This window comes from Dendropsophus ebraccatus, chromosome 8, assembly GCF_027789765.1.
Source record: "Dendropsophus ebraccatus isolate aDenEbr1 chromosome 8, aDenEbr1.pat, whole genome shotgun sequence".
NCBI lineage: Eukaryota > Metazoa > Chordata > Amphibia > Anura > Hylidae > Dendropsophus > Dendropsophus ebraccatus.
In genome coordinates this window covers 94059084-94080289 of record NC_091461.1, presented here as the reverse complement: position 1 = coordinate 94080289, position 21206 = coordinate 94059084, and the positions used below count along the sequence as shown (strand labels likewise).

Genomic DNA, 21206 nt, shown 5'->3' with positions numbered 1-21206 from the left:
CCCCTCCACCCCCAGGCTGAACCCCTAGCTACGCTTCTAGAATTCTGTTTAATATTTGATCTTACTTGTTTGTGATTATTTTTTATTTATGTTACTTAAGTTTTTACATTTTGGTACTATTAATGTACATTTAGCATTCTTAACCAGTTAAACCATTCATTTAACACTAAATAACACTCAATTACTAACTGACATATATCTATATAATAAAAATGAAAGTCTGTCTGTCCGTCTGTCCCGTATAGACTTCCAAACGCCTGAACCGTTTGACCCCAAATTTGGCACACAGATACATTGGGTGCCCGGGAAGGTTAGAGCAAAGGTCCCGTCCTTGCCAGATGTACAGGAGGGGAGGGGGAAAAGCACCCCATAGAGATGAATGGGAAAATCTCCACACTGCACACACAGGTGACATAATTAGCTGCAGCTGCCCAGCAGTAAATGGCAGTCGGGAGCCTTAGCAACCAATAGGATTACTACTTTCATTTTCATAGGGAGCTGGAATCTGAATGGTTCACAGAAATAACTGATAGACCCCCTACCCCAAATATACAGTACATGTATACAAGGCATACTGCTGCTGCCCTAAGCACTAAACCTGAAGATGCTCCATCCTCACTCACCAATTAGCATCAAGATTGGTAGGTAATAGCTCCAGACGTCACATTTAACACCACCACACCAGACCTGACCAATATCGCCACACTGTGACTGGATAACACTGTCATAACACACCTGACCGATACCACCATACTGTGACTGGATAACACTGCCATACCAGACCTGACCAATACCGCCACATTGCGACTGGAAAACACCGCCATACCAGACCTGACCAATACCACCATACTGTGACTGGATAACACTGCAATACCAGACCTGACCAATACCACCATAATGTGACTGGATAACACCGCTATACCAGACCTGACCAATACTGCCATACCCCCCCTCAAAAAGACACCAGTTTTTATGGCAAGTCTGAACGGCAGGGTACTGCCCCTCTGCAAGGTGCTACCCTAGGTACCAGACCATGGGTATACAGGACCCCAACACTATACACTACAGGTGCACGTGACCTCCACCAACTATATACTATAGGTATACAGGACCCCAAAACTATACACTACAGGTATACAGGATCTCCACCAACTATATACTACAGGTATACAGGATCCCCAAACTTTACACTACAGGTATAAAGGACCTCCACCAACTATATACTACAGGTATATAGGACCCGAAACTATACACTACAGGTATACAGGACCCCAAAACTATACACTACAGGTATACAGAACCTCCACCAACTCTATACTACAGGTATACAGCACCTTTACCAACTCTATACTACAGGTATACAGGACCCCCAAACTTTACACTACAGATATACAGGACTTCCACCAACTATATACTACAGGTATACAGGACCCTCAAACTATACACTACAGGTATACAGGACCCCTGAACTAGATACTAAAGGTATTCAAGACCTCCACCAACTATACACTACAGGTATCCAGGACCCTCAAACTATAAACTACAAGTATAAAAGACCTCCACCAACTATACATTACAGGTATACAGCACCAAATATATACTACAGGTATACAGGACCCCCGAACTATACAGTACACGTATACAGGACCTTCATCAACTATACACTGCAGGTATACAGGACTTCTGTCACGGCCGCGGCGGCTTCCCGCGTCCCGGGTTGCCGCCGCGACCGCCTCCTGTCCCGTGCAGCCGCCGGGGTCCTTGTGTAGGGACCCGGCGCTGCTGCTGCTTCGGCCCCTGGGGTGCCTCACCTCTCCTCCGTGCATGTCGCGGTCTGTGCCGGCCGGCGCGCGCGTCCCCGCCTCCTAGGGCGCGCGCGCGCCGGCTGTCTCAGATTTAAAGGGGCAGTGCGCTCCTAATTGGTTAGTGGCACCAATCACTCCCCTATAAATCCCAGCATGCCCTGTCCTTAGTGTTGGAGCCTCTACATGCTTCCCATAGCGTTGGCCCAGCCCCCTGTTGTTCCTGTGTCCTATTCCGCTACCTGGTCCCAAGTCCCTGTTCCTGAGTCCTATCCGTTACCTGGTCCCAAGTCCCTGTTCCTGGTTCCTGTTCCCCTGTCACTCCATCTGTTCCCGTGTTCAGCCTGTCACGTGCGCTCTCACCTGCAGACCATTGCCTGTGCCATCTCCTGCCACGCCTCGCCTGCCGACACCAGCAACCAAGCCAGGGGTAGCGACCTGGGGGTCGCCTGCCGCAGCAAGTCCATCCCGCCTTGCGGCGGGCTCTGGTGAAAACCAGCGGCCCCTTAGACTCCGCCCCCTGGTGAGGTTAGTGCCATCGCTGCTGTCGGTCCAGTGGATCCACTACTCCAGGCGTTACAGTAGGCTCCAACCATGGATCCCGGCGAGGTGCCTGATCTCCGTGACGTCGCCAGAGTGGTCGCTCAGCAGGCGCAACAAATCCAGAAACAGTCGCAGCAGATCCAGCAACTCACTACCGCCTTACAGCAGCAGACTACTGCCCAGCGCACACCACCTCCTGACGCTTCTTCTTCACTCCGACTGGCTCTCCCAAGCAAGTACTCTGGGGACTCTAAGTTGTGCAGAGGATTCTTGACTCGAGTAGTCAGTTTTCCACCGAGCGCTCTAAAGTGGCTTTCATCATCAGCCAATTGGAAGGTAGAGCCCTGGCCTGGGGTTTTTATACCACAGTACTACCTGGTACTTGGAGCAGGAAGTAGCTGGAGAAGACCCATCACATATAAACACAGCTAACTCCTGATCTGACCATTATGTTTCCATGACGTGAATCTCCCCTCCCCCCCCCCCCTTCCCAACGGGTGCCCAGGTCTCCCCCCCCCCTTTTTGCTTAGGTATTGTGGTTGTGACTTAATGATTCAAACAGAACGTATTAAATGGAATTTAAATGTCATATGTTTACATGGCTAATGTATCTTTACCAATTGCTATTACTCTTAAGCTTCTCCCTCCCCTTCTCCTTTCTGTAACTCCCCTCCTCATTTTATTGAAAAGTTAATAAAAGCATAAGGAAAAAAAAAGGTAGTACGGGTCCCCCATGCCAGGATCTTGGAAGCTCAGCTGTCTGCGGCACAGGCTGAATCCCCCATCCCCCTCCCCTCATAAAATAAACAATAAGGGGGACAATTATCATGTGGCGCCTTGGGCCTTTTCTGGCGTAGAGAGCCAACCTGCGAATAAATGTATTCGCAAACACTTGATTTGCAAATAATTTATTCGCAAGTGGGCTCTCTGTGTCACTTGCGGCAGAAGGGCGGGGAGGGGGAGACCTGGGGGATGTGGCAGCATACAGAGGGGGCGTGGCCTCTGCGTGCGGTGCAGTCATTATTTTTCCAATGTAAAAATTATAGTGAAAACTACCTATTTAAAAAAAATGCTAAAATTGCTGTATTTTGTAAATCTGACACCAAAAAACTGTAATAAAAATAATCAGAAAGTCATATGTATTCCAAAATGGTACTGATAAAAAGTACAACTCGTCCTGCAAAAAATAAGCTCTCTTATGGCTATGTCAATAGAAAAATAAAGTTATACCACTTCGGAGGCGACCATGGCCCAGAATGTATGCTGAGGGAAGGGGTTAGAGTAGACAATAGTTTGGTTTCAACTTGAAACATGTTGCTTTGTGCACAGTATTACAGTAAAGAGAGATTGTCCAGCTCCAGCAAAAATATACAGTTGGACAATCCATTAAAGGGGTTATCCAGCGCTACAAAAAACATGGCCACTTTCTTCCAGAGACTCTAGTCACCAGCTTGTGCAGGGTTTTGCTGCTTAGTTTCATTGAAGTGAATGGAGCTTAATTGCAAACCGCACCTGAACTGGAGACAAGAGTCCTGTTGTTTCTGAAAGAAAGTGGCCATGTTTCTGTAGCACTGGATGAGCCCTTTAACCATTTAACGACATCGGGCGTAAATTTACGCCCCCGCGCCCTGGTACTTAGCGCAAATGGACGTAAATTTACGCCCGATGTTTCCCCGAACGCTGTGTGTTCACAACGATCGGGGAAGATGGCCTGCTATAATGTATAGCAGGCCATCTCTGCTCGTCAGCACGGGGGGTGATTAACCCCCCCCCCCGTGCCGACGATCGCTGCTATCGGCTGATCAATACAGATCAGGCGATAGCAGCTGAATCATCGGTGACCCGGAAAGCAATGGCGATTGGTGCTGTCCGGGACAGCACCAATCGCCATTAATGTCCCCAACAAAGATGGCGCCGGTGCCACCCCCACGATCGCCACCCCCACAGCGATCTAACAGTTAAAAAGTGTCCGGCCGGGTTCTGCACCCCTCAGCTAGGTAGCTGAGGGGTGCAGAACAGGTGTGTGTGGTGCAGGTGTACCATACTCACCTGATCCTGGCCTCCGGAACGAAGATTCGCGGTTCCGCGCGTCCTCTTCTCCACTTCCGGGTTCGTTCGGTCTTCATTGGGAATCTTCGGCTCTTCGGGCTTTTCCGTCACCCCCATCTTCGGCCATCTCCGCCAGCTCCATTCTACTGCCCCCTAGCGGCTGATCAGTGTATATTATACACCGATCATTTGCTTTGGGGTAAAAAGATTTGTTTTTGTTTTTTCCAAATTTTTTTTTTCTTTTTATTCGCCCTAACGCCGCTGAGTGCTGATCAGCATTACACCTAAGTGCACCGCTGATCAGCAACTCCTCCTTTTTGGCGTAGGGGCGTTTTTCCCCTATATATCCTACCGCCACTGTCTGCTGATAAGTGCCGCACATAACTGCGGCTTTTATCAGCAGCTCCTTTCTTGGCGTAGGGATATTTTTTCTTACTGTCAAAAAAAACGTAAAAAAACACTACATTACACCACACTACACAAAATAAAGTTTTACACTACACCAGAACACATTCACATACCCCATGTACTAATCCCGTATAAAGATGGCCCCCAGGGTGTTTTCGGCGTCGGACGCATACGTTATTATTGCCTCCGACACTGAAACAGCCAGTGAGGATGAATGGGGGGATCCTTCTTTCCTCCATTCATCCTCATCATCCTCATCATCCAGTGACGTGTCTGGGGGTAGCGTAGCGTACGCTGCCCCCCAGACACGTCTTTTCCGCCAGTACCGTCCCAATAAGAGATAACGGTATGGCGTGAAATTCTACACACTCTGTGAGAGTACCTCAGGGTACACTTACAGATTTAGGGTACGTGCACACTGCGGAATGGCGAAGGATAACCCTTTGTGCATTCCGCAGCTGGAACCCGCCCGCGGACTGATGCAGGCGTGTGTCTCCACCCATGTCATAGACTCCATTCCATGCACGGGCGGATTCCATCGTCCATCCAAAGAATGAACACATTGGACGGAGAGCGGAATCCGCCCGTGCATAGAATGGAGTGTGACACGGACGGAGACACGCGCCCGCATCAGTCCACCGATGGGTGCCAGCTGCGGAATGCGTGAAGGGTTATCTGTCGCAATTCCGCAGTGTGCACGTACCCTTAGAGTGTATGAAGGAAGGGACACCCGAATCCTGCATACCCCCCCTACCATCCTCGGAGTTAGTGGGGAGATCGTTCAGGAACTGATCTTCCCACTGCTGGATAAAGGTTACCACCTGTACAGGGATAACTTTTATACCAGCACCCCCTCTTCTGGTCCCTCGCTGCCCGAGCTACTGTAGCTTGCGGCACGATCCGTAAATATCAGAAGCAGTAATAAAGCCCTAATATTTAGCAGCCATGGAGCGGACCCAGCGCTTCTGGATATGAAGGACCCCGTATCGCACCAGGGCAACATTTTCCAGGTGACGTCCCCCACACTGGAAAACAGGAGACCCCAGAAGAAGTGCAGAGTGTGGCGTAACAGGGGGATCAGGAAGGACGCCATTTTCCAGTGCGACACCTGTCCTGATCACCGCGGCCTCTGCATACAGGATCGCTTCAAGGCGCACCACACGTCACTGGGGTTCTACATTATCTAAATTCTGTCCCTTATTCCTATTTCAGGGGTCACGTTGATCCAGGGATTATTCTGATCGCCATTATGGAGTCGGGAAGAAATTTTTCCCCTGTGATGAGGCTACTGTCGTCTGCCTCACGAGGGTTTTTTTTGCCTTCCTCTGGATCAACACAGGTTGAATTTGATGGACACCTGTCATTTTCAACCTTATAAACTACTAATTGGCCTAATACCCCAAATAAATTAGAATAGTCCCTTTTCCCCAACTAAATCGGTATGGCCGCCATTCCCATTAGAGGATGCCATGAGGCAATTACAAAGCCTATGTGCGGCCAGGACAGTAGAAACCCCCCACAATTGACCCCATTTTGGAAACTACACCCCATAGGGAATCTAACAAGGGGGGCAGCGGGGATATGGCCACATTTGGGACGTGAAAATGAAAAAAATGGCACATGTTCGACAAATTTGCCCGTCACTAGTGGGTTCCATATGCTCACTGCACCCCTTGTTAGATTCCTTATGGGGTGTAGTTTCCAGAATGGGGTCACTTGTGGGGGGTTTCTACTGACCTGGCAGCACAGGAGCTTTGTAATTGCGACATGGCCTCCATCCTCTATTCCAGCCTCTAAATGGCGCTCTGTCCCTTTGGTCGCTTGCCCTGTGCCCATATGGCACATTATGTCCACATGTGGGGTATTTTCGTACTCAGGGGAAATTACTTTACACGTTTTGTGTTCAGTTTCTTTTTTAACCTCTTGTGGAAATGGGAAAAATCAAGGCTAGACCAACATTTAGAGTAAAAAATGCTTAATTTTTACACTAAATCATTGATCTTGTCTTGATTTTTTCATTTTCACAAGGGGTTACAAGATAAAAAAAACCACAAAATGTGTAGAACAATTTCCCCTGAGTACGAAAATACCCCACATGTGGACATAAAGCGCCATGCGGGTGCAGGGTAAGCCTCCAAAGGGAAGGAGCGCCATTTGGTTTTTGGAGGCTGGATTTGGAATGGAATGGATTTCGAGGGCCATGTTGCATTTAAAAGGCCCCTGTGTTGCTAAGACCGTTGAAACCCCCCACAAGTGACCCCATTATGGAAACTACACCCCTCAGGGAATGTAACAAGGGGTGTAGTGAGCATATGGACCCCACTGGTGACGGGCACAAATGTGGAACAATGTGGCGTGAAAATGAAATATTACATTTTTTACACTATAATGTTGGTTTAGCCTTGATTTTTTCATTTTCACAAGGTGTTAAGAGAAAAAAACACACAAAATGTGTAGAGCAATTTCCCCCGAGTCCGTAAATACCCCACATGTGGACATAAAGCGCCATGTGGGTGCAGGGAAAGCCTCCGAAGGGAAGGAGCGCCATTTGGATTTTGGAGGCTGGATTCGGCCAGAAAGGATGATGAAGGCCATGTCGCATTTACAGAGCCCTCGTGCTGCCAAGACACTGGAAACCCCCCACAAGTGACCCCATTCTGGAAACTACACCCCTCAAGGAATCTAACAAGGGGTGCAGTGAGGATATGGACCCCTTGATGACGGGCACATTTGTGCCGTGAAAGTGAAAAAATAAAAAATTTCCCTTTCACGTAACATTGTTCCACATTTGTGCCCGTCACCAGTGGGGTCCATATGCTCACTGCCCCCCTTGTTAGATTCCTTGAGGGGTGTAGTTTCCAGAATGGGGTCACTTGTGGGGGGTTTCAAGTGTCTTGGCAGCACGAGGGCTCTGTAAATGCAACATGGCTCTTTAAATCCATTCCAGTGAAATTCAGCTTCCAAAAGCCAATTGGCGCTCCTTCCCTTTGGAGGCTCGTCCTGCGCCCGCTTGGCACTTTATGTCCACATGTGGGGTATTTCTGTACTCGGGACAAACTGCGCTACATGCTTTGTGTTTTTTTTTTCCTTTTATCCCATTGTGAAAATGAAAAATTGAAGGCTAGAACAACGTTATAGTGTAAAAAAAAATTTTTTCTTTTTTCACGCCACATTGTTCTGAAAATCTGTGAAGCACCTGTGGGGTCCAAATGCTCACCGCACCCCTTGTTACATTCCTTGAGGGGTGTAGTTTTCTAAATGGTGTCCCTTTAGGGGTGTTTTTTAGGTTTTGGAACCCCAGAGCCCAGGCCCGGACTGGCCATAGGGCAGTTCTGGTAAATGCCAGAGGGGCTGCCCCCTCCGTGGGCAGGTCCGGACCCCTACATACCCGACTACTTCCTCCCCCAACTCCTGTAAACACCTGATGCTGCCCAGCCAATCACAGAGCCCTGCAGCATCAGGTTACAGGCTGTCTGTCTCACTTGCAGTGCGGTGCGGCCTCCTCTTCTTCCTGTCCCGGGAAGCCCCGCCCCCTGCTGCCCCTGCTGAAACCGTCACTGACATGCAGAATGAGCAGGCATTGGCTAGGCCTGCTCATTTACATGTAAGTTCTGGGTCCTGCAGAGATCACATGACCTCTCCTGCAGAGATCACATGACCTCCCTCACTGAAGGCCCAGAGCCGGGGGCAGCGCCTGTGTGTGACTCTCCTCCTCCCTGTCAGCAGCAGTCGGGACAGGGTAGGAACCATCATTATCAGCAGCAGCAGCAGCAGAGTGTGTGAGTAATGGAGGCACTGGGGGGGTGTTATCAATGGGTTCTGACTAAATCCCTACTGCACCCACAGACCACTACTACACCCACCATTATGCCCCCACACCACTACTACACCCACCAGTATGCCCCCAGACCACTCCTACACCCACCATTATGCCCCCAGACCACTCCTACACCCACCATTATGCCCCCAGACCACTCCTACACCCATCATTGTGCCCCCAGACCACTACTACACCCACCATTATGCCCCCACACCACTACTACACCCATCATTGTGCCCCCAGACCACTCCTACACCCACCATTATGCCCCCACACCACTACTACACCCATCATTGTGCCCCCAGACCACTCCTACACCCACCATTATGCCCCCAGACCACTACTACACCCATCAGTGTGCCCCCAGACCACTCCTACACCCACCATTATGCCCCCAGACCACTACTACACCCATCATTGTGCCCCCAGACCACTCCTACACCCACCATTATGCCCCCAGACCACTACTACACCCATCATTGTGCCCCCAGACCACTACTACACCCACCATTATGCCCCCACACTACTACTACACCCATCATTATGCTCCTTAGACCACTAGACCACAGGGGGCCTTTCTATTACATAGAGGGAACCTGGCTGTAAATACTACAAGGGGCATAACGTGGGCGCTGTAACAGCGTGGAGCAATATAGATAGGGAGTTTGTATAGAGGTGATGATGGTGCTGGAGCTAAGAGCCTATAATCTTTGTCTGGTAGACGCTGCATAGACGACCCCGTACGGTAAGTTGGGCCTGTGTGCTTTGAAATGCCAGGGCCGATTTTCAGTCCCAGTCCGGCCCTGCCAGAGCCTCTGCCAACCTGAAGTGGTACAGTCAAAAATGACCAAATATAACGGAGGCGTTGAAATTCACTAGGTGCTCCTTTATATCTGAGGCTTGTGGTTGCATCAAACAATGCAATAGGGTCACATATGGGGTATTTTTATAAACTGCAGAAACGGGGCAATCAATATTGGGGTGCATTTCTCTGGTAGTAGGTTTATAATTATGAAAGATATTGGATTACAATAAAATCTCTGCACAGAAAATTAAAATTTCCAAATTTCTTGCACACTTAACTTTTATTTCTGTGACTCTCCTAAAGGGTTAAAAAACTTTTTGGATGTGCTTTGCAGAGTTTGGGGGTGCAGTTTCTGAAACGGGGTGCTTTGTGGGGCTTTCTAACATACAGTCCCCTCAAATACACTTTAAACCTGAACAGGTCCCTAAAAATATCTGATTTTAAAATTTTACGGAAAATTTGATAAATTGCTGCTAATGTTTTAAGCTTTCTATTGTCTAAAAAAAAATGAAAAATAGTTTAATAAATGCCGCCAACATAAAGTAGACATGTTGCTAATGCTATTTAATATATCATTTATGTGGCATAACCATTTTCTGTATAAGCAGAAACGTTTCAAAGTTGGAAAAATGCATTTTTTCACAATTTTTCACGTTATTTTGGGTTTTTTCATAAAGATTCGTTATAAGTATCGACTCCAATTTATCAGAAATGTAAAGTACAATATGTCACGAGAAAACAATCTCAGAATTAGCCAGATAGGTAAAAGCATCCCGAAGTTATTAATGAATAAAGTGACACAGGTCATATTCATAAAATTTGTCTCTGTCCTTAAGGCCATTTCAGGCTCTGTCCTTAAGGGGTTAAATATGTTTTGGATTCCTTTGAGAACAGGACCCAAAAACTTTTTCAGTTTTGGCCCTGCAGTATCAACATCCTGGGTTCTATCCACATGATCTATGGGGCATCACCCAATGAGCATTCAGACACATTTATGTATATTTCTTTATTTTTTATAAGATTGTAAATCCATTTAAATAATATATTGCTACTTACCCCCAATGCTTTCGGTTTGCTTTTCAGGAATATTTGGTAAAAAGGAGATGATCGTTCTGAGTTTGCTGGCACTATAGCCACACTCCATTGTGGTGCCGCATTGGGGACAGTCGACGCCTGTCCTGAAGGAGAGGCATTGTATGACAGGAGCGGTATGGAGACACTTTGTAGGGAGTTAGGAACAGCTGTGGGAGCTTGGTTCGGTACAGTCTGATTGGCATAAACTGAATTCTCATTGATTCTTACATACATTGTAGAATCAGGCACTGAAAGTAGGAAAAAAAATGAGTTCAGTATAACATGAACTGTAAGAAATTCTCAACTCATGCTTAAAAGGAATGTATGACTGTGTGTTTTTTCTGCTCTCCTAACATGATGGTGGGGGCTGCCATATTGAACCTGCATTATTGCCACAGCAGCAGCTGCCTGAGAGCAGGTTACTGGACAGAAACTTCACTCAAAAAAACTACAGGAACTTCAGTAAAAAAAAAATTTCAATAGTAAAAAGAAAGGGTCAGTCTATTGAGATTGATGTTGATTGATCATTTGTAAGGGCCAGAGTAAAATCTGAGGAGTAAAATCTGCCACCTGCCTCAGTGTGATAATGGTTCCCTATGGGAGGGCTCGCGTGCCTCTGCTCTCTCTGAATGTCCGCTCAAATAATTGACATGTCAATTCTTTGAACGGACAGCCACAGAGAGAAGAGGCACATGAGTCCTCCCATAGAGAAACAGTGTCACACTGAGGCAGGCGGGATTCTGTGGCGGAGAGTTCCGCCATGGAATTCCGCTGTTTTTGCTCCATGTGAACTGGCCCCAATAGAAGATTACAGGAATGATAGTATACAAAATGCAGTACAATGTATATTAAAGGAGATGTCCGGCCAAAAGTATTTTTTAATATGTTATTACTTATGGAAAGTTAGACAAATTCCTAATGTACATTAATTACGGGAAATAGACATTTACTGCTATCTCCCTTAATTTAGTAGATCACAGAGACTTCAAATTCTCAATGATTTGATGACATCACGAATCAGGGTGTAATTACAATGGAGTGTTCAGCAGGGGGCGCACTACATATAGAAGTCAATGAGTACCATTGACTTCTATATATATAGTGCGCCCCCTGCTGGACACTCAATTGGAATTACATGGATGTGTATGTAAAAATGTAATGTAATGTACAGTATGTTTTTGCTTGAATACATATATGGAATAAATAGGGGAGCAAGTGTCCTTTGCTCCTAAAGTAATCCATAAATGTATTTAACCAGTACATTTGGAGGGCACCGAGCAGGGAGGGAGAGAAGTGCCTGTGCATCTACCTCCCCCCTCCCTCCCTGCTCGGTGCTGGACATATATACACAGTACTACTCCTCCCATCCTCTGCTCATAGTATGAGCAGAGGATGGGGGAGTAGTACCTGTGCTATCCCCATTACCCCGCCGCCGCACAGCCGTTCATCACAGGGGCTCTAGCATGCCCCCTCCTCCGCTCCCCTTCCTCCCAGCTTCCACTTTCTAACTATCCCGCCGCTGACTCCCCGCTGCCGCCGGCCCTCACACTGTCTCGCCGGCGGCCGCCGCTCTCTGCTCCTACATACCGTCTCTCGGTCCGCACTGCATGCTGACCGCGTCAGCCCTCCCCCACCCCGCAGGGAGGCCGTAGACACCAGGAAGCACCGGGACGCCGTGCTCCCTGCGGGGTGGAGGAGGGCTGACGCGGCCGGCATGTACGAGCAGAGAGCTTGTATATACACTATATACAGACCAATATTATGTAGCGTTCACTCTATGGTGGTAATATTGGTCTGTATGTAGTGTATATAGAGTCATTATGTGGTGGTCACTCTATGGCGGTAATATTGGTCTGTATATAGTGTGTATATAGAGTCATTATGTAGCATTCACTCTATGGCAGTAATATTCGTCTGTATATAGAGTCATTATGTGGCGGTCACTCTATGGTGGCAATTTACTCTACCACTCTATGGTGGTATATTTACACTATATACAGACAAATATTACCGCCATAGACTGACCACTGCATAATGACACTATACACTGACCAATATTACTGCCATAGACTGACCACTGCATAAAGACACTATACACACTATATACTGACCAATATTACCACCATAGACTGACCACTGCATGGGTGGGCAGGGAGGAGGCATGGCATTCTCCCACACCTGATTTATCATGATTTACACCTGCTCCCAAGCAGAGGCCTGCACCTCTTAGTAAATCTGACTGGGAAACTGAGGACGGGGCTTTATTTATTTAATATATTGTATAATATATATCAAAATATTTATACTATATTTAAAGCGGCCAGACCACTGCTTTTAGAGTAGAGCAGTGGTAGGTAACCTACACAGCTAGCTGTCAACAATGGCAGGGAAATAACAGACATATCAGGAGTAAGAGGCAAGTTTGATAAATAAATGTATTTGAAAAAAATATAAACTAGACAAGCCCCACAGGTTGGTTCAACTGGGAATACCCTTTTAAGACCCCTTTATGCCAGGGGAAACAGTACATAACAACATTCGCAGAGTGTTTTCTGATATTCTATTGGGTTTCCCTAGGTCTTGCATTTTGTTCCTTTATGCTATAAAAACATTTGAAGTCGCTTCCTGAGATGGAAGTAGCAGGAAGACTCTGCACTCGGAACAGTCGCTTCACACAGGTTTATTCAGTGGTAAGTGGTCCCGGGTTGAGTGCCGATCCTATTGCTGCTTCTGTACTACCTGGAATGGATCAGCATTTTTTATTGTCATCCAGAAACATAATAATAATAATTAATTATCATCCTTTGGAGTACCAGAGATGCCTTCTCCCCATTGTTTTTTGCTGTTTATATTAAAGGGGTTATACAGCTCTACAAAAACATGGCCCCTTTCCCCCTACTGTTGTCGCCAGATTGGGTGGGGTTTTGAAACTCAGTTCCATTGAAGTAAATGGAACTTAATTGCAAACTGCACCTGAACTGGAGACAGCAGTAGGGGGAAAAGTGGCCATGTTTTTGTAGCGCTGGATAACCCCTTTAAGGGTACTATTGCACGGAACGATAATCGGCCGAATTGGCCCGATTCGGCCGATTATCGCTCTGTGTAATAAATGCAACGATCAGCCGATGACAACGATCATCGGCTGATCAATGATATAGGTTAGACCCTATTTTTGTCGGGCGCCGACCGCGCACCGCTACGTGTAATAGTGGTGCGTGGCTGGCGACTAACGATATACATTGCCCATCCACGTTCCAGGGCTGCTCCTGCCGTCCGCTTCTCCCGGGGTCCCGCGCGCACTCTAGATTCACAGCGGCCTGTCATCACCGGCCGCAGTGGTCACTATAGAAGTCACTTTAGACTCATTTTGGTTTATGAAATGACAGTTACACTTTAAGATATGTTATTGCCCAAAAAAAGTTCTGAAAATTACTAATAGACACTTATTATGGGAGATTCCCCTATAGCGCATTCTCTCTGCACTTACTAAAAGCATGGCGTGTTCAGGTCTCTGTAAAGTTGGTGATGTCACATCACATAAACCATACCTCCCAACTTATGCTGGAAGGAAAGAGGGACATTCACGGCAGTGTGCCGCGCATACCCCCCCCCCCCCAGTCGCATCCCTATTACCATTACATAAGAAAGAAATATTATCACTGCATCATCACCACATAGTGACTTAGATAGTGATGTAGATTAGGCTGTTTTGCATCAGAAGTCCTCTGTGCATTTTCTCCGTAGCCCTTCAGTGTCCGCGGAAGGAGCTGCAAACAGACCCAGCTAATCAGGAACATAGCTAGGATTCATGGGGCCCCATAGCAAAATAAACCCCTCCAGTAAACCCCCCCCCCCATATGAGCAGTTATGACCTTAAAGAGGATGTACCACCAGGTACATCCTCTTTAATCTGAACGCACAAATCGAACGGCGTTTTTCGGACTGCGGCTTGGTTCCTGTGCACGGCGCTGTTCTACGCACCGGAACCGGCCGGTGCTCAAGCACTGGAGGCCAGCTGTGCCGCCTTCAGTGGGAGGGAGCCGCGTCATAGAGGGGAGGGAATTCCCTCCCACTGGGGGCGAGCCGGCCTCCAGTGCTTGAGCACCGGCCGGTTCTGGTGCATAGAACGGCGCCGTGCACGGGAACCGGGCCGCGGTCCGAAAAACGGACCGCTGCACCTGCTTCCCCGTGCCGGCACCGTTCAATTCATGCGTTCAGATTAAAGAGGATGTACCTGTTGCCAGGAGCCTGAATCAAGCCGCGGCACCGAGCAGGTAATGTATGCTCGGGGTGGCCGGCGGTGCGGGCGGGCTGGGGTCCGGGGCTGCGGGCGGGCAGGCTTTCGGCCGGATGCGCGGGGGTTAAAGGGGCCGGGTCCCATACATGCAGCGCATCGGCTGGGTGTATGGGACCTATTCAAATTCACAGTACTGGATCCGCAGCGGATTTCGCTGCTAACTTGCAGCGTCAAATCCGCTTCAGATCCGGTAGGTGTGAACGTACTCTAAATGTGGCCCTGGCCAAAGTTAAAGTTGGGGCCCCAAAAGCTGAAATATTGTAGCATTTGGGTCCGGACTCCTTCTTTTCACCACGTTCAGAGACCGCACAGCCTGAGGAAGGTCCTAGCAGGACTGAAACGTTGCTACGTCACATATCCTCATATCCACATATACTTTATATATCGGTCGGAGTAAAAACCTGTATCTTTAGGCTATGTTCACACTACGTAAGTTTCCGGCCGTAGCGCGTTCCGTGAATAAGCGGCCGGAGATTTAAGTAGTTTGCGAACATTGGAAAGTATAGGATCTACGGCTGCACAGTTCACACTACGTAAGAACTTACGCCAGGATCGTATGCGGCGCCGTAAAAAATGAACCAGACCATTGTTTGAGGACGAAAATGCCGTAACATGCGGTCCCGTACGTAGTGGTGATTTCTTCATTTTGCACTTCGCTTTGCCGATCCAAAAGGTTCTGTGGGGTGTCCGGGGCTAGCCGAAGATTTCCAAGTAAAAGACCGCTGTCAGATCGCTACGTAGGGCGCTCGGGAAGCGTAAGTAGACTACGGGCGTAAGTTCGCGGACCGTACGTAGCCGGCCACAACTTACGTAAATCCCCGGCCGGAGTTTCACACGTGTATGTCCGGCCGCGAAAAATATGTGGCCGGACATATACGTAGTGTGAACATAGCCTTACACTGTAAAATAAACTTTCACATTTGCATGATCTAAGAGTACCATGCCCTTACTACTTTGCTAGGGTTGTAAAAGACTCACACAAAAATGTGTCATTTCAGAACAATTTGTCTGTCAGGACCAGATATTACCTCCCTACTGTTACTGAAGAAAACACAGACATATAAAGACTAATAATATCACCACTGCATGACCGCCACATAATGACACTATATACACACTAAATACAGACCAATATTACCGCCATACTGTTACTGAAGAAAACACACACATGTAAAGACTAATATCACTGCATGACCACCGCTTAATGACCCAAAAACACACTCTATACAGACCAATATTACCGCCATAGAGTGACTGCCATATAATGACTCTGTATAAGCACCATATACAGACCAATTTTACCGCCATAGCATGACTGTCATATAATGACTCTGTATAAGCACCATATACAGACCAATATTACCGCCATAGAGTGACTGCCATATAATGACTCTGTATAAGCACCATATACAGACCAATTTTACCGCCATAGCATGACTGCCATATAATGACTCTGTATAAGCACCATATACAGACCAATATTACCGCCATAGATTGACTGCCATATAATGACTCTGTATAAGCACCATATACAGACCAATCTTACCGCCATAGCATGACCACCGCATAAGGACTCTAAATACAAAGCAATATTACCACCATAGAGTGACCGCCCCATAATGACTCAACACACTCTATACAGACCAACATTACCGCCATATAGTGACCACAACATAAGGACTGAATACCACCTTATTTTTCCTGAATAAAATACACCATATTACCCTTAGTGACATCATCATACACTATACATATGAGCTGCAGCCAATCACCGGCCTCAGTGGTCATGTGCAGCAATTATATAGGACTGATGAGGCCTGAGAATGGCTGCAGCTCCTATACACAGTCTAGTCACCTCAACACTTCTGCTGGGGTCAGTGGAAAAAAAAAATAAAAAAAATATATACAGTGGTACCTTGGTTTACGAGTAACTTGGTTTAAGAGCGTTTTGGTTTAAGAGCTCACAGTTTGTCAAAATTATGACTTGGTTTAAGAGCTCCCTGTACTGGGTGGGAGCGCGAGTGGAAGAGGGTCATGGTCTGCATAGCGGGGTCTACAGCCCTGTACTATGACCCAGAAAGACTCCCTCACCTTCCAAATCATAGCAGATCCACTTCAGGCTGGGGCTTACATCAGAGGACAGGACTATGGGGTAATCTCTTCATAGCTGTAACCCCTCTCTCCCCAGACAGAGAGTGCTGCTATACTGTGCCCACATCTGCCCTGCTCACTCCTTCATGCTCCCTGCAGTCTCTGTCCGCCCTTGTGTTTCCCATCCTCTCCATTACTGTACAGTTACTTATAATATCACAGATTCTGCTGTTTCTGAATGTTTGTTTAATCTATTTTACATGTTATTCAGAATAATAAATCATTATTTTTGGGGTGTGCAACCAATTGTTTGAATATCAATGATTTCTTATGGGAAAATTTGCTTTGGTTTAAGAGTGGATTTGGATTGCAAGCATGGTCCCGGAACGAATTATGCTCTTAATCCAAGGCACCACTGTATATATATATATATATATATATATATATATATATATATATATATAATTATTATTATTTTTTTACACACACACACACATACACTAACACATGACATGTAACACACACTGCATTCATCCATCATACACATAGCATTCATACACATTACACACTACATATACAGTATACTTACTCCCTCTAGCAGCCAGCTGGGTGTAGTGGTGAATCCCCATCATGTACATGGCAACAGGAGCATGCTGGGTGTAGTGGTGCATCCCCCTCATGTACATGGAAGCAGGAGCATGCTGGGTGTAGTGGTGCATCCCCCTCATGTACATGGAAGCAGGCCAGGCTGGGTGTAGTGGTGCATCCCCATCATGTACATGGAAGCAGGAGCATGCTGGGTGTAGTGGTGCATCCCCATCATGTACATGGCAGCAGGAGCATGCTGGGTGTAGTGGTGCATCCCCCTCATGTACATGGAAGCAGGCCAGGCTGGGTGTAGTGGTGCATCCCCATCATGTACATGGAAGCAGGAGCATGCTGGGTGTAGTGGTGCATCCCCATCATGTACATGGCAGCAGGAGCATGCTGGGTGTAGTGGTGCATCCCCCTCATGTACATGGAAGCAGGCCAGGCTGGGTGTAGTGGTGCATCCCCATCATGTACATGGAAGCAGGAGCATGCTGGGTGTAGTGGTGCATCCCCATCATGTACATGGCAGCAGGAGCATGCTGGGTGTAGTGGTGCATCCCCCTCATGTACATGGAAGCAGGAGCATGCTGGGTGTAGTGGTGCATCCCCCTCATGTACATGGAAGCAGGCCAGGCTGGGTGTAGTGGTGCATCCCCCTTATGTACATGGAAGCAGGCCAGGCTGGGTGTAGTGGTGCATCCCCCTCATATACATGGCGGCAGCAGCAGCAGGCTGTCATTCTCATCCAGCAGCCCTCTCCTCCATCGTCCCGACTGCTGTAACATTACACCAGTCACAGCAGGAGACGGAGGAAGAGGAGGGGGAGGGAGAGAGCTACACACATGGAGCACACACATGGCGTCCTGCAGCCTGTGTGTGACCCGTGATAGCAGCCATTAGCTGTGGCCAGGGATGACAGCCAGAGCCTGCAGGACGCTGCCTGTGACCCACACTGCCACTGCGCTAGGGGGCCCCCAGGGGACTGTCTGCTCCCCTCACCGCCGGCCCCATTACTGTTCGCTAACCAGGCAGAACTTTATCTACAATCATACACATAACATTTCAATCCATGTAAAACTTAACATATCCAGTGGTAATGGCCCCTCCCCCAATATTTCCCCACATGACACTCACATTGTCTAGGAAGCTGAGACATGGGGAGCTGTTTGATGCGGTTCTCACACTGTCGAGCTGCTTCGGTTGTGCTTGTTTCTGAGGAAAACGAAACTGTGAGCCCAGAGGAGAGTGACAGCCCACTCAGCAAATCACTAACCACGTCCCAGCCACTCTCCATCCTGATCACATTATGCACTTCCTCCAACTTGCATCATTAAACCTTGGCTTGAGGGCTTCTGCAAGTTGATACCAGTAGTGATGTAGGAGGAAGCTGCCCTGGCAGACCCTGATGTAGTGGCAGATAGGATGCTGCCTGTGGTGTCTTGAAAAGGTAAATGCAACAGCCCAGTCTCTTTTCTGAAGAATAGTCTTCCACACTAGAGAAGGAGAAGCCTTGGTATTGCAGGAACCCAGCAGTTAGCTATACATGACTGAAGCAAAGAATGGGAATCTCTAACATCTTCAGGCATATTCTTTATCAAATCTAATAACTTCTGTCATCAGAAATGTCAAATTTATTGATCACAGCAGATTTTTAATGCTGAGACCCACTGGCCCCCAAGGGGTTAAGTGGGGTTGCAGAGCATGTCCATTTAATATTCCTAGTTTTCAGTTGTTTACCTAATGGAAATATTAACATTTTACACTAAATTAAAAACCCACAGAAAGGACACACAGGACCCCCCCCCCCCCCCCCCCCCCCCCCCCCCCCCCCAACCACCCAAGGCCAAAATGGGAGATTGATCTGTAAGCATACATTTGCAATGGCCAGCAGGTAATGGTATATTTTCCTAGAGGAGTCTGGTGATAGATTTTACCCTGTCACAATTGTATGTACGCTCCGCAGAACACGCTGGTCCAGATTTGTTATTATTGTCTAGTTCTTACAGAGTGACTGCCTAAATATTGTGCATTTTTAGGCTATGTTCACACTTTGTTTAACAGCGTCCGTTGCGTAGTATAGCATTCAGCACGTTCCTGCAGCCGATACCTCTGTATCAGCTACAGGAACGTTCCTTTTTTACAGTTGACTTGCGGGAACCGTCGGGTGTGCTCGCAAATCAATTAACCATTCACTTCAACGTAAAGTGCGGCTACATTGTGTGAACAGCTATTATCTCCGGACGCTGTTCAGTCCTGAAATAATAGACATGTACATTATTTTAACGTCATTTCTAAAGAACGGCCATTAAAATAACGATGTGTGAATACAGTGGGCAAAATTGCATTGACTTCAATGCAATGCCGCCCCTGCAGTAAAGAACGGACGCCAATTCCATTGCAATCAGCGGCTGTTCTTTACTGAAGAATAACGTTGTGTGAACATAGCCTTAGACTGTCTAGTCTATTACAAGCTCTCAGGCTGTACATTAATGTTCAATCCACAAGCAAGTTGGAAAAACTATTTGGCACTACTACACCCAGCAATATAAGTATCTGATATAGTAAATGTGTACGGAAAATCAAAGGAGTAACAGGCGACACAGACTCTAGGTCCGCTGAATTTATGATTTTGTGCATGGAAAAATGATAAACAATCCTACGCAAGCTCAGAGCTGGGGTAGGTTTCCCTCCATGTGCTCAGGATTTATATAGAGGCAAGTGCGTCTCTACATAAATCTGCGTAGTGTCGGTGCTGCAGGGACATCTTTAAGCCTGGCGCAAAAAACTCTGGACTTAATAAATGTCCCCCATAGTATACACTCTGGCCGGGATCTCTAGTGGTGCTGCAAAAAATTGACATGTCAGTTTTCTGCGGCCGCTATTCATTGAATAACAGCTGCAGAGAACCTGTCAGTTCACACAATTGAGTGTGCAGCTCCAGCCACACGCTCCATTGTGTGCACAGGTGAATGCTGGCGCACACAAGCTCACCGGAACTGAAGATCATCCGGCCGGTACTGCAGTAACACACGGCCGTTTTGTGATCCAGTGTAACAGGCCAGAGTATACCCCAGCCCAGACTATACCCGGGGTTAAAATGGCCTAGGCTAGATTATACCCCGGGTGTATTTTGGCCTAGGCTAGATTATACCCCGGGTGTATTTTGACCTAGGCCAATTCATACCCCCACGATATCAGTAGCAGTGAGTGATATACACAAGAAAAACTTCATTTTTCAACATTTTATTGGGGATTCGGCTTTGTCTGCTGAGTTAAGTGAGAAGCTACTGATGGAAATCTTAAAAATCTAAACACATAGGAGGAGATTTATCAAACATTGGGGGGGATTTATCAAACATGGTGTAAAGTGAAACTGGCTCAGTTGCCCCTAGCAACCAATCAGATTCCTCTTTTCATTCCTCACAGACTCTTTGGAAAATGAAAGGTGGAATCTGATTGGTTGCTAGGGGCAACTAAGCCAGTTTCACTTTACTTCATGTTTGTTAAGTAAAACTGGCTCAGTTGCCACTAGCAACCAATTCACTTTTATTTTCCAAAGAGTCTGTGAGGAATGAAAGGTGGAATCTGATTGGTTGCTAGGGGCGACTGAGCCAGTTTCTCTTTACACCATGCTTGATAAATCTCCCCCATAGGGGACATTTATCATTGTGTTTTGTTTTTTTTGGCTAATAAGGAGATTTTGTGCACTTCATAAATACCTGTCCA

General features: G+C 47.2%; 1 protein-coding gene across 1 annotated transcript in view; it reads right to left on the bottom strand.

Moving 5' to 3' along the window:
* Positions 1–18863, bottom strand: part of LOC138798738 (membrane-spanning 4-domains subfamily A member 8-like) — a 36349-nt gene extending 17486 nt beyond the window's left edge. The window contains exons 1-2 of the mRNA XM_069979310.1: positions 18615–18863; positions 10484–10749 (exon numbers count right to left, since the gene is read on the bottom strand). Of these exons, the coding sequence (XP_069835411.1) occupies positions 10484–10749; positions 18615–18774 (426 nt within the window). The 5' untranslated portion in view covers positions 18775–18863. The remainder of the gene's footprint in view (positions 1–10483; positions 10750–18614) is intronic.
* Positions 18864–21206: the final 2343 nt, after the last annotated feature.